Source organism: Rutilus rutilus (assembly GCF_951802725.1).
Source record: "Rutilus rutilus genome assembly, chromosome: 10".
In the NCBI taxonomy this organism is placed as follows: domain Eukaryota; kingdom Metazoa; phylum Chordata; class Actinopteri; order Cypriniformes; family Leuciscidae; genus Rutilus; species Rutilus rutilus.
Genome location: NC_140215.1, coordinates 30,167,100 through 30,181,540, shown reverse-complemented (window position 1 = coordinate 30,181,540; position 14,441 = coordinate 30,167,100). Strand labels below are relative to the sequence as shown.

Below are 14,441 nucleotides of genomic sequence, written 5' to 3'. Positions count from 1 at the left end.
ATTGGTTTAAACAACTGTGATGTATTGTTGTCTTTTAAAATGTTTGATTTTAAAACTCTAATATCATGTTTTATGTGTATAGCCTATGTTATGTGTGAATATTCCCAAACTATCTGACAGTGCGATCTCTTTGGGTTATGCAATTTAATTTTTTATAAAAAAAATAAAAAAATAAAAACACATATGTCTGTATTAAAGAAAAAAATATTGAAAAACATGTATTTGGAATGGAATTAAATAACAAGTACTTTGGGTGTCTTGTTCATTTTATTTATTTTCATATAGAAGCAACAGAACTTAAATTCCATCCAGTTTATTGGCAACACGAGCGTGAATCCCGTGAATCCCGCGATATCCATCTTTGATCTCACAGGTGTCAGATCCACTGCGTGAAGAGAGAACTGTCCGGCTTGCCTGCTCTTTTTTCACTCCTCCTCTCACTGCAGCCGCCTACTCTCGTCTACATTTCAGGCGAGGCAAGGCGCATCTCAAACAAGCCTTTTATATGACGTGCGCCTTGCGCTCGCGAGTGTTTTTTGACATACGTCAGCGTGACATCAGAGCCAGGCGAACCACACTGGAGGCTTGTTTGAGATGCGCCTTGCCTTGTCTGAAATGTAGCCGAGAGTAGACGGCTGCAGTGAGGGGAGGAGTGAAAAAAGCGAAGGCAAGCCGGACAGATCTCTCTTCTCGCAGTGGATCTGACACCTGTGAGATCAAAGATGGATATCGCGGGATTCACGCTCGTGCACAGTGTTGCTAATAAACTGGATGTAATTCGAGTTCTGTTGCTTTTATATGAAAATAAATAAAATGAACAAGACACCCACAGTACTTGTTATTTAATTCCATTTCAAATACATGTTTATCAATAATTTTTTCTTTAATACAGACAAATGTGTTTTTTTTTTTATTATAATTTTTTTATTTATAAAAATTAAATTGCATAACCCAAAGAGATCGCACTGTCAGATCGTTTGGGAATATTCACACATAGCCGTTACGCTTTCTCCAATGGCAACACTACAGACCCTCTCATCTCTCTATTCTCTGCGCGAAGTCGAACAAGCATAATATGTTCGTAGTTGGTGTAGGTCAGAGTAGTGCATGGATTGATGAGCGAATGTCATCAAGTAACAAAACAGTAAAAGAGAGGTGTCTAATGTCACACAGGTAAGATAGAGATGTTGAACCACTGTCATACTCCGGGAGGCGATTTTTTTTTTACCAGGATGGTAGGGGAAGACTCATGAATATTCATTAGGGAAGTCATCCCTGATTGGTCTTAACCCCAGTGACGGGTAGGTTTAGGGGCGGGGTTAGGGGTAGGTCATCAGACCAATCAGGGATGACTTCCTCAATGAATATTCATGAGTCTTCCCCTACCATCCTGGGAAAAAAAATATCGCTACCCGGTAGAACGGACGCTTGGTTGGGTGGCTGTGTTATGGAATAGGCCAATAGGAAAGAGGAAAACAGTTTCCGTGGTTACACTGAATACACAAGTAACAGCTTTTGCAACAGAACCATTATTAAGGTAGGCTAATTCATTTTTAAATATGCGTTTATTCTGTGTTAGGGGTTTTAGAGGTTTGCTGTTTGAAGATATTGTCTTCTGTTTATTAGTTGTGAAGTATCTCTGCGAAGGTCTGCAAATATTTTAAGATGTTTAATTAACGTTAGATCTAAGTTAACTTACATATCTTATAGGATATGTCTAACGTTAAGTCAATCTTTAATGTAACGTTAAATGATTGACTTTACACCGTAAATAAGCCCTGCATAAGATTAGACTGTAACGTTATGTATGTCATATGTTTGTATGTCCCCAAAGAAAACATTTCGCCACTGTTTTATATTTAGCTAAAGTCACACATTTTGAAATCAAAATGGACAAATTATAGTATTTATACTATAGACTAACGTTACTCAGTATTTATTAGCCTATGTAACAGATAATCCACAGCTAGGTGTGGCCGTGGATTTGCCAGCATTGACATGTTAAAGGTGTGGTTGATGTTTGCAGCGCAGTATCTGTCATTGTTTTTAGCTCAGTTTAGTTAAATGTTGTTTCAATTCAGTTAAATTACTGTATCAGTGCTGTTAAGTCAATCAATTATGTTACAAATTACATTCAGCTATAAGCAGCTCTACAGAATTGTCATTATTCAAATATTCAGTCATAGTCCAGTCATTTTAAGCCAAAATGGGGGTCAACCTTGAACAAATTGCAACAGAAGCAAACTCAACAGATTTTGTATCCTCAATATGTCCTGAGTAAGGAAAAAAAAAAAAGCCCAGAAGAATCCCATTAGGGGAAAGTTTCGAAAAAGACCCAAAAATAGCCTATTCATACACCTATTCATTCTTTTTCTTACGTGAATAGGGTAAAAATTGTTGAGTAATTGTAAAAATTACTGAGCTGATTACTTACATCAAGACAAAAAAAAAAATGTATTACAAGTTTTTTTAAATTGTTTGTTAACATGGACAAACAGTGCATAATCTAATTACGTATGTGCTAATTTGCATAAATACCACAACAGATCTAAACATTGGGTATAGCCAGGTGAAAATGTCTTGTTGAATCTTGTTGACATATAACAGTAAAATACTTAATATTAAGGTCTGAATGGAACCCATTTAGGCTACCCATGAGCATAGAGCCAGGAAGAAGTACTTTAAACCAGCCTTTATTAATTATTATTGCAGAGATGGGGTTTGGGGCTGGGTCCGTGGGACTGTTTCTGGGGATTCACTTTTTATTTTGCCTACCTTTTGTCTTCTGCATTCTCCTTACCATTGTCTCCTATTCTTCCCTCAGACTCGTCCCCCATAAACAGTCCCACGGACCCAGCCCCAAACCCCATCTCTTAAAAATTAATAAAGGCTGGTTTCTAAAGTACTTCTTCTGCCTCTATATATTAATGCTCATGGGTTGCCTAAATGGGTTCCATTCAGACCTTAATATTAAGTATTTTACTGTTATATGTCAACAACAAGACATTTTCACCTGGGTATACCCAATGTTTAGATCTGTTGTGGTATTTATGCAAATTAGCACATAGGCCTACGTAATTAGATTATGCACCGTTTGTCCATGTTAACAAACAATTTAAAAAAACTTGTAATACATTTTTTGTTTGTCTTGATGTAAGTGAAGGGTTACAAATTTTAAGAATCTATTTTAAATATGCTTAGATCTGCTGATCCTACTCCCTTACATAACATCACATAAGAAAACTAAGAGTTGAACTGTGTGTGTGAATGTCACATAGTCTTAGTTCTCGTGACAATGTGTTGTTTATACCATTTGGGGAAGTCTTTAATCTTCCTACTGTGACCATGTGTTGTTTATACAATTTGGGTAGGTACAGTTATCTCAGTTGGGGGTAATTGCCTCTATTGTCATCCCTAAAGGCTGTGTGTAAGTTCAGCACCTAGGACAGCCCGCTGAAATGCCTATAAAGAGACCATGAAAAGTTACATTAGTTAGATTATGTTGGAAGCACCGCAGCCGCGCTCAAATAAAGAAACTCTTCTGTTTGAACGTGATCCCAACGTCTCCTGGTCTGCTTTGAAGAAAGAAAAACTTTACAACATAAGTAATCAGCTCTGTAATTTTCATGGTGATATCTAAAGGTTAAAATTTTTACTCTATTCACGTAAGAAAAAGAATGAATAGGCGTATAAATAGGCTATATTTGGGTCTTTTTCGAAACTTTCCCCTAATGGGATTCTTCTGGGCTTTTTGTTCCTTACTCAGGACATATTGAGGATACAAAATCAGTTGAGTTTGCTTCTGTTGCAATTTGTTCAACCTTTTTTCATAAAATGACTGGACTATCAGTGTTGATTCAATGCAGATAAACTAAATCAGTTCAATTGCAGTTAAATCGATAATATTACTGAATATGATTTGTCTTCTAAGCCTGTTATATTTATATGCATCACATTTTTTACATTTATAATACAAAGTTCTACATTTGGAATCGTCTTTAATGTTAAATCTTTTTCTCCTGAATTATTCACAGATGTGTAGCAGAGATTGTTGTACTTTCTTCACAAATCACTGCTCTGAAGACACAGGTAGGGCAGATGTGATCAGACTTTAAAGGGTAAATTCACCCAAAAATGTCATTCTGTCATTAATTACTCACCCTTATTACGCAACCTAATTACAAGCTGGGTTAGCTTTTTTTAGCGCAATTTTCCACCGGACAAAATTGCGATTGTTAACTCGTGATTTCTGTTCGTTCTGTCTGTGCGCACCAATCTTGCACTTCTATCTACTCCTCAACCAGACCACCTAGAGACTTCGGGTTTTCGGCATTATGTTAAGGAAGGTCTAATCTCGGGAACGCACAAAAAAAATCCAGGAAAAGATTTTGGATTTCCTGGAAATTCCAGAAAAAAATCATTTTTTTGCAAATTTCTCGGCAACCATAATAGCTATCGAGTTGAAACAAATTGCAATCGATAGCTTCTAAAATTTACAATAATATTAGAAAAAAAAGATTTGATCAAAAACCTTTCCTTTATGCTTCAAAAATTTAATTTTGAGTGTTGTGATCCCATGACGTGAGAAAATTGCGCTAAAACACTCACTGAGTTTTTATTACTTGTTTATCTGACTCTGTTCTTGCATGTCAAGCAAAGATGCTTGAGCCTCCGTTTGCCACAACTGATGTGTGAGTTGATGAATGTTTATATGTTAATAAAAGCCTAAATTCAATCTAAATTCAATCAAAAAGATTCAGAAAATGAACACAAATGAAGATCTTACGTGTTTGGAGTAAATAATGACATAATGTTTCATATTTGGGTGAACTAACCCTTTAACCTGTTAGCCAGCAACCCCACTTTTGAAAAGTCCCCAGAAATGGCATACCCAAACTAAAACAGATACAGTTCATGAACCCTTTGCACTAAAAGCACAAGTATGATCTCATTTGAAAGCTGACACTTTGGCAGTTCATTGTAAATTTAGAATGAATTATTGTCATAATGAATTTTTTTTATAAATAGCTTCAAAGTTTTGTAAAGTTATTAGAAATCAAATTTTATTAAATATCTTCATGAAAATAAAATTGAAGTTGGCATTGTATCAATCTAGAAATACACTGCAGCTAAAGCCACATGTCTGACCATGTTATATTTAAAATCTGAAGATGATAAGTCTAAAACTCTGTATTTAGTTAAATGTTTTTCAAGATCATGTCTATGACTTTATTTTGATTAGACTCTAAAATGCAAACTGATGTTTATTGTCATCTTCTCAGGCATCCATTCAGTTTATTGTCTCTATTGTTTTGTGGCGCAAATGAGCCCCATTCAGGCCCCGTCCACACTACTGCGTTTTCGTTTAGAAACGGAGAATTAAAACGAATACGATCTCCGTCCACACCAGCGTTTTAGCTGCGTATTAGAATTGATCTCCGTCCACATTAAAACGACTGAAAACGCGGATCACGTGACCATTCACCAACACTGGGCATGCGCGTGCCGGTGTAAACACAACTTCATTGATAAAATTATCCCACCATGCGCTGGTTCTTCCCGGGTTAACTCAAAACCGACCCTCCATGTACGGTCGATACCGCCGCTGCACACGGGAATTGTCACAGATCGCTCGAATGATAGCTTGCCTCCGGCGCATGTATGTAGTTATAGCATTGTAAAATGCAGAATTTACTTGCACAAAAGCTGCTAGCAAAGATATACGCCATGACTGACGACACCCAATCATAGAGCTGAGCGTGAGCCTCTACTACGTCATCGTTTCTAAAGTCCTCCGTTTTGACCCGTCCAGACTAAAATGCCCTCCGGAGATTCAAAACGAAAAACGGGTCGGCAGCGTTTCTAAACTTCTAAACGTTTTGGGTCTTCGTTTTTGCCGTTTTAGTGTGGACGGGAGGTGCAAACGTAGCAAAAGGTCTCCGTTTTTAAACGAAAACGCAGTAGTGTGGACGGGGCCTCAGTCTCAGTCTCCCCTGCTCACATTCACACCTCTCCAGCCTGGTTATGGCTCTAAATAATGCTTTTCATTATAATTACTAACTAACTATTCACGCTGTTTCAATCCCTTATTTCTTTTATCAAAGTTCTCACTTCACATTTGAAACTGAATCAAATTCTCTTTTCAGTTAGCATTCCTATTTAAAAATGTTCATAAAAATAACAGCTAGGTGGCAGGTGCATCAGGGCTAGCTAGCATGTTAGCTTAGCACACCATCAATACACAATTTATGAAAGTAAAACCATGTTTTTGGTCCAAACTTACTTTATAACGCAAGTCAAGGGTTTTAAATAACCTTCTGTGATCTGATTTGGCTTCGGATAAAAAAATCATTCAGAAAATATATTATTTTATAGTATTCTGCACGATGATAAATTCTATATCGATTAGCATTACATTTTAAATATAATCTATTATTATCAAAATACCTGACATGGCTCGAAGAACACAGATAAATCATATATCGTTGCAATCATGTTTATTGTCTCCAAAACATCTTTATCTGCATTTTACAGATCTCTGATAAGCCTTGTTTATGTCAGGGAGTTCCTGGAATGTCACATGATATGGCTCTTCTTCATGCGTTCCATATATGGACTAAATGTGCATAGGGCACCCTCAGGCTGCCAGTGTGTATTGAAAACACAGTGGCCCTGTCCCAAATGGCACCCTAAGCACTCGTGGTCTTCCTATGAGTCCGTACTTTTACGTAATGCCGTTTTGACTGTTGGGAAGAAGTGCGGGCTCGGTGCGCACCGAGGGCGCATATCGACTGCAAAGGGGGTGCTCGCGAGCACCCTTCTGAGGCTTAAAATGACAAATGGGACACCCTACGGTCTCACGTACTTAACGGACACGCGCACGCAGCAGCCATTGTAAGTCCACAAAACCGAAAGTGCATATGAAGTGTGCCATTTGGGACAGGGCCATTACATCAGAGTATCCAGCGCTCATAATGATTACATCGGCCCATTTTGGGTATAAATTCAGTAAATATTATAATAGTAATATATTAATAGTTTATCAATATACTGTATCTCTAAATGTGCAAAATTTTTAGCTAAAAGCTGAGGGACGTTGTTTTGTCAAACGCTTTCATGACGACCACACTGGAGTTTTTTTTTTATGAATGGGAGCGGCTGAATGGGAGTCGAAATCAAAATTGATGGATTTTTTAAAATAAATTATTTTTTCATCATTGTTTATTTTTAATGTATGTGCCCTCATAATCTTGAATCAAAATACCTCTCCCGGCGTGTTCCCCACACTTTTAATAAAATGTCAATTTGTCCTCCTCACTTTTTTGGGCATGTGTGTTCACATAGAGCTTTTCATGGGCCAATGTAAATATATCTAGGTTTAAATTCAAAGAGACAACAAAGTCTATGCATGACCTGTCATTTTATTCTTATCCAAATTGAGGCAATGTGAACATTATGGAGTGCTAAACGCTCTCATGTAATGTATGTTTCATTCATACTCGTAGCCGAAGGGCACCCTTACACAGAAAGTCCAAAACAGACTCATAGAGGTAATAACTCATGACAGCAGCATCCGAAATCGCAAACTCTCTTTGAGCATGTACTTATTTTGAATTAGTACTTACTTTGCGAGCATTAAAAAAGTTCAATATGGTATCAGGGTTTTTCCTGGTTCAAAACGAGGCAGAGGTGGTAAAATCTTGATCATGGTTAAAGAAAACACTTTTTACAAGCACATATTTTAGGTATTTCAACAAAAATTGTTTTATTATTAGGCTAATTATTAATTATTTTAAGGACACTATCATATACTGTGTTTCCCACAGGATTTTATGAAACTGTGGTGGCTGGACCTTGGTGCTAGGGGGTCCTCCTTCATCCTGCTACATTTTGAAGATAAATTCATTAATATGGTGCACTTTGAGCATTCAAAATTAAGAGCTCCATGTTCAGTGTGCAAATTGAACCAAGAAAAAGTCTGTGCATTGACTTAAACTTTAAAGGGGGCTCTAGGGCTTGTGCGCTAGAGATGTGCAGATCAGCTCTAACATCACCCGAACCCGCTGTTAAAGATAAATCATCCACCCGCCATCCACATAAACCTTTGATATTCTCTGATTTAGATATCTGCACCTTATCAGCAGCCATATCACCCTGTAGCCCAAGACTGGTTGCCCACTGAAGCTAAGCAGGGCTGAGCCTGGTTAGTACCTGGATGGGAGACCTCCTGAGAAAACCAGGTTGCTGCTGGAAGAGGTGTTAGTGAGGCCAGCAGGGGGTGCTCACCCTGTGGTCTGTGTGGGTCCTAACACCCCAGTGTAGTGATGGGGACACTATACTGCCAAAAGAGCACCGTCCTTCGGATGAGACGTTAAACCGAGGTCCTGACTCTCTGTGGTCATTAAAAATCCCAGGATGTCCTTCGAAAAAGAGTAGGGGTGTAACCCCGGCATCCTGGCCAAATCTGCCCCTTGGCCTCTGTCCATCATGGCCTCCTAATCATCCCCATACACTGATTGGCTTCATCACTGTCTCCTCTCCACCAGTAAGCTGGTGTGTGGTGGGCGTTCTGGCGCAATATGGCTGCTGTCGCATCATCCAAGTGGATGCTGCACATTGGTGGTGGTTGAGGAGATTCCCCCATCTATGTAAAGCGCTTTGAGGTCTCAGAAAAAGCGCTATATAAATGTAACAAATTAAAATTAAAAATTATCATCACATTACAATTATTCAAATTATCAGTGTTAATCGTGATGACATGGTAACATATCACACTGAAGTAGGCTGCTTTTAATGAACATTTATTTAAAATAAAAGTTCTTCTTTGGCAAAATTACATTTCTTTAGTAGCCTAAACACAGGCTTTACTCCCTTCAAACTTAAATGATCACCGTTTCATTACATCATTGTTGGAAAACACTCTGTTTTCTGTTAAGCTTGTGTATATTTTTAGTTAAAGCTGTTAAGTTATAAAGCAATCTCATGTAGGTTTTTTTCTTTGTGTTTTATATAATGACCACTAGAAGGTGCTCTAGGCATGTTTTCCGTGATTGCTTTTCCCTGAAGAGAAATACATTGTTGAAAACGAAAGTAAAAGTGTTGCTTTTAAAATGTTTGTTACGTTTTACCATGAAATGAGAGTTCCGTGTCTTACAATAATGATTTGTCTCATCGGCCCGTGACCCACTCGCAATTAATTTGTTATTATTTATAACTTGGGGCACCTCACAGCCATTCACAAATTCTCTCCTGTGGCCTCATGGGATAATAAAGTGTCCATCATATGCGCACTTCAGAATCTCGCCAGAAGTAGTAGGTTATCTGGTTACTTTTTGCCTACTCTTTTATGAGTACTGGGAATTCGTATATACTTCTTTTGTCACGTACTGTTTTTAGCCTACTATATATAGTCCATGAGCCAGGGGGGTTGATCGGTATCAACGGGGGGGCAAATGCTATCATTGTTTTTTGGCAAGGTATACACCCCTAGTATTAGAAAAATCACGATAGCAGTGCAGCGGTGGTAGCGAAATCACTTTTTTCAGCTCATGAAGTTACTAACCCCCTAAAGTTTGTGTCTGACAAACACAGAGGTCACAAGACTTCTTTAAACCAGAAATAACACACATTTTTTCACAATTTCCGCCTAAACTGTATGCTTTCTTTTATCCCTGTGGCATGAAAGAACACCATGGACACAAAACTCAACAACTATAAAAGAAAGCATACAGTTTAGGCGGAAATTGTGAAAAAATGTGTGTTATTTCTGGTTTAAAGAAGTCTTGTGACCTCTGTGTTTGTCAGACAGATTCAGTACTGAGCTTAAATGAAAGCCTAAAAGGTCCCCTTTCCAACGATACCAAGCACCATATTATAGAATACTGACAATATCCCTAGCATGAGCCTAAACCAGATATATACCAGATTTCAAAAACGGAATTTATTTTAGGGGGTTAGTAACTTCATGAGCTCAAAAAAGTGATTTCGCTACCACCGCTGCACTGCTATCGTGATTTTTCTAATACTAGGGGTGTATACCTTGCCAAAAAACAATGATAGCATTTGCCCCTCCCAGATGATACCGATGGACCAAATTTGGGGCCCTGGCTCATGGACTAATAGTTGCGAAGTATGCAATTCCTGATGCAGCCACCGTTCCAGGAAATATGGACAAAGGCATCCAGCTGTCGCTGTAGCTCAATAAGAAGTAGAAACGTTTTGACTGATGAAACGTCAAGACAATAAACACTATTACGACAATATGTGATTTATGTGTTTTTCAAGCCATCTCGGGGTACTTTTATAACATCAAAGTATATGAATAATGCAGTGCTAATTGACATCCATGATGACAATGCACAAGTGTTTATAGTACATATACCAATCATAACATTGTCATTTGGACAATACAGCTGTAAGGCCCGCCCAATCAGTCCAACAACAGTTTCCAATAAGCAGGTGAAGGTTTACTGCGTGCTACTGTCTTTTTAGCATGGCAAAAATAATTTAATTCCATTTTTTTTTTTTTTGACTCCATTTTATCAAAACCTCGAATTTAGGTTAGAATGGCAATTTATTATTGACCATTTATATGATAATTTATCTAGACATCTGATTATTCTGTTTAACTCTTGACCTCTGACTAGAGATAGTGTCACTTAAATTACAGATCTATGGGGACAAAAAATACTTTTAGATAGAGCAATGAAGGCGGCCTTCTAAACAGTATAGTCAAATACCTCTGTCTAGTGACCAAAACTGGTGCGTTTGTGATCTTGGGTACCACTACTACAGATAGTCTATAAGCAGAACAACATTACTTCTCTGATGTAGCTTTAGTTTGGTCAAGCCAAGGTTTCCCACTTACATTTAGCTAGAGGAACATTTCATTAAACAGAGGTAAGGCTCACCCTTTAGGTTGGTCAATCAACATTTTGTTGTCCTAAACAGAAATTCCCTTTTTAGCCTTTACAGTCTAAGTACATTCATTAATTTAGGTTGATGAATTAACTAAGTACACACAATCATTTAGGTTGATTGGCCCTAAATCACAGAGTTTACTCCAGCATTACATTTTTATTGATATTGATGGCGTCCAGATTAGGCCTTCAAAAACTGTGCGGAATCTGGGAGTTTTGCTCGACTCCTCGTTATGTTTTCACTCACACATTGGTCTTATTGTTAAATCATGCTTCTTCCACTTGTGGAATATTGTTCGTATATGCCCCTCTCTTAACTTTGGAGATGCTGAAACTGTTATCCATGCATAACCTCCAGATTGGACTACTGTAACTCCTTAGCGGCATATCCACATATACATCGCCTTCAAATGGTGCAAAACTCTGCTGCTCGAGTCCTTACATATAATAAAAAATCTGCACATATCAGTCCTATCCTTTACCAACTTCACTGGCTTCCTGTGGTCAATCGCATCCAGTTTAAACTTTTAGTCTTAGTTTATAAAGCCTGTCATGGCCCCGCATCTCAATACCTTGCTGAGTTAGTGCAACCATATGTTCCTGCCCAGGCCCTTAGATCTAACAATGACCATTTGCTTGGCGTACCCAAGTATAAACTCTCTACTGTGGGTGGTAGGGCTTTTAGTGTTATAGGCCCTAAGCTATGGAATAAGCTGCCCCCTAATCTTCGTGCCACCCCTAACCTCCAGTCCAGACTTTCAAATCTCAATTTAAAACTCATCTATTCACCATGCTCAGTAAATAATTATTTTCCTTTCTATTTCTCTGTCTTCCACTTTAAATTTTTTTATGTTACATATTTACTTTATCGAAATTGATGTTTTCTTTGATTCTATAACTTCTCATGTTATTTATTTGTAGTTATTGGTTGTCTCCATCTGCTTTTCTGCTTGTTTGATTTTTATAATAAGCAGATTGCTTGTCTCTTTGTCTGTCAACTCTTTGTATTATTTTGTGAAGCGACCTTGGATTCTTGAAAGGCGCTATAAAAAATAAACGTATTATTATTATTATTATTATTATTATTATTAGGGGTTCAAGCACGAAGTGCTGAACACCTATTGTAATTGTTAGGATTTTTCCAATTTCGATTTAGGCAGGAAAACTTTTCCGCTATGTCGAATTTTGTCCAAACCTACTTTTGCGAACTAGTCCCTGGTTTTGAACTTTTGTATTTGGGTGGCTGTAACAGGGTCATTTAGAAAAGGGGCGTGACAAAATACACTCAAAAGTCTATAAATCCTAAAGGAAAACAGAAGCAGAACTTCACAAAAATTGATGAGCATGTGTCATAACATGGTGAGGAAGCATGCAGAGTTTCATGCAGATCGGACCATAGGTGGCGCTATAGCTGGCAAAAAGCTATCAGAGTATGACCCCGATTGGCCCATAGGTGGCCCATTGGCCTATCTCGAAAAACATGGCCGCCATTAGCCAGTGAAGTTTGAGCACCTATTACACAAGGTTAACAAAGGTTGATCGGAACAAAACACGGTGGGCATGTTCAACTCATGGCCCTAGAGGCCTGTAAGAATTTTGAAAGAAATCGGCCACTAGATGGCGCTAACGAGTTTTATGTCTCTGTAATCACGTAGTGTTTTACACATCCACACAATATGCATATCATTTGATAGATCTCCTCATTCTGGACAACTTTTCCTCAAGAACCACTGCTGTCAATCAAATAATTTGTTAAATATTTGTGATTATTTGAAAATTCTACTTTTACGAACTCCTCATAGACCGTTTGTCCGAATTGCTCGAAACTTCACATGCATTATCTAAGGACCCTCATGGCAAAAAGTTATCAAAAGAATTTTGATCGATGAAACCGTTTAGCAGATAATTTTTTTTATATATTTCTGGTATGGCCCATTGTGAGTAACATGTCTATATATTGTATGCACAACGTGAAACTTCACAAAACTGTGTAGATATGGAGAACAACTGATTTTGAAGAAACGTGCCAGGTTTCAAGGATTTCTGATGCTCAGAGGGCTCACAGTACATTCTAACAAACATTTAAACTGAAGATGAAGCCTTAAATACTACTGTTGTCCACAAGAGGGACAATACATCTTTTTAATCTAATCTTTATCATTATCCAGCATTAGCTGATAAACAAATGTTTAAAACCATAATTTTTTTTCAAAGAATTAGGGTGCACTGTTATTATAGATTTTGTGTATTCTCCATCATGGATATTTAATGGTTTCAGGCCTACATTTCGGTTTGGCCTAGAACTCAACAGCATAGTTGGCATGACGGGCTTAAATGCTTGAACCCCGTAATTGCTGCTTGCAGCTATATTTATTATTATTATTACACTTGAACTAGTGCCAAGTGTTAGCCGGATCTCTAAAATCTCAGTCGGTGTGCCCTATGCTCCACTCAAAACTGGACTTTAGTCCGTTACAAACTCGGTCAGACCTTCAGACTGTTCTTACTTAGTGTGCTATATCTTTTCAGACTGATTTTGACTTTAAGTTTTCTTCTAAATTAATATTAAAAATCCTAAAAATTCCATAGACTTTCATTGACCAAATGTCCAAGACTGTTTGAACTTTGTTTAACTGTCAGAAGCCCTTGATACCCATTTAACCCTCTGGGGACCAAGCTGTTTTTGGGGCCCTTGAGATGTTCTGACATGCTCTGACATTTGTGCTTTTTTCAGTTATTTATAAACATGTTAATGGCAAAGGTGTAAATTCACTCTATATAGCACAAACAGGCCTACCATAATATGCGAGCAACATGTATGTAGATTAGGGGTGTGAACCTACACTGGTCTCACGGTTCGGTTCGATTACGATTATCATGTCATCGATTCAGTTCAATTCGATATCACAATGCATCGCGATGCACCGCATCCTCAATTTTAAATTTCTCTTCAAAAGTGATGTGTGCGCGCGTGTGTGTGTGCTTGGGAAGTCGCAGTGACAGAAACAGTGACATTCCAGTTAAAGTTTCAAGGGAGTAAAGCTTGTTTATGCCATTAAGAAAAGGAAAATCTGTCAAATAAATTTTGTTTTACAAAAATGTTCATTTAAAAGCAGCGCTCATTAATCAGTGTAGGCTATTATGTTACCATTAAAGATGCGCGCATCAACCGTCGCCGAGTCCGCTGTTGAAGGTGACGAATGGATCATCCATTTATAATCACGCGTAACAACACAGAATAATTGTAATTTGACCATCGGGTGCGGATACTTAAATCAGAGAATATTATTGGGGCGGGTGGACTGTTTATTTTTGGCTGCGGATTCGGCGTTGGAGCTCATCCGCGCATCTCTCTGACTCTGCCAGGCGTTAACAGCTCGGGGTGAAAACGGCTAACGTGGTTTATGAAGTTAGTGGTATTAGCCTACCTCCTGCATATTCTATTTGTGTGTGACATGAGCGCACAGTACAGCGCGTGTCTTCTGCAGGTCGTGCTTACCAGGTTGTTCCTAAAAGCCGAAA

At 38.1% G+C, this 14,441-nt stretch overlaps 1 protein-coding gene across 1 annotated transcript in view; it reads left to right on the top strand.

Moving 5' to 3' along the window:
- The first annotated feature begins 1,426 nt into the window (after nt 1-1,426).
- Nucleotides 1,427-14,441, top strand: part of LOC311298294 (coiled-coil domain-containing protein 148-like) — a 170,515-nt gene continuing 157,500 nt past the window's right edge. The window contains exons 1-2 of the mRNA XM_084421092.1: nt 1,427-1,537; nt 4,035-4,089. Coding sequence (XP_084277218.1) covers nt 4,035-4,089 — 55 coding nt within the window. The 5' untranslated portion in view covers nt 1,427-1,537. The remainder of the gene's footprint in view (nt 1,538-4,034; nt 4,090-14,441) is intronic.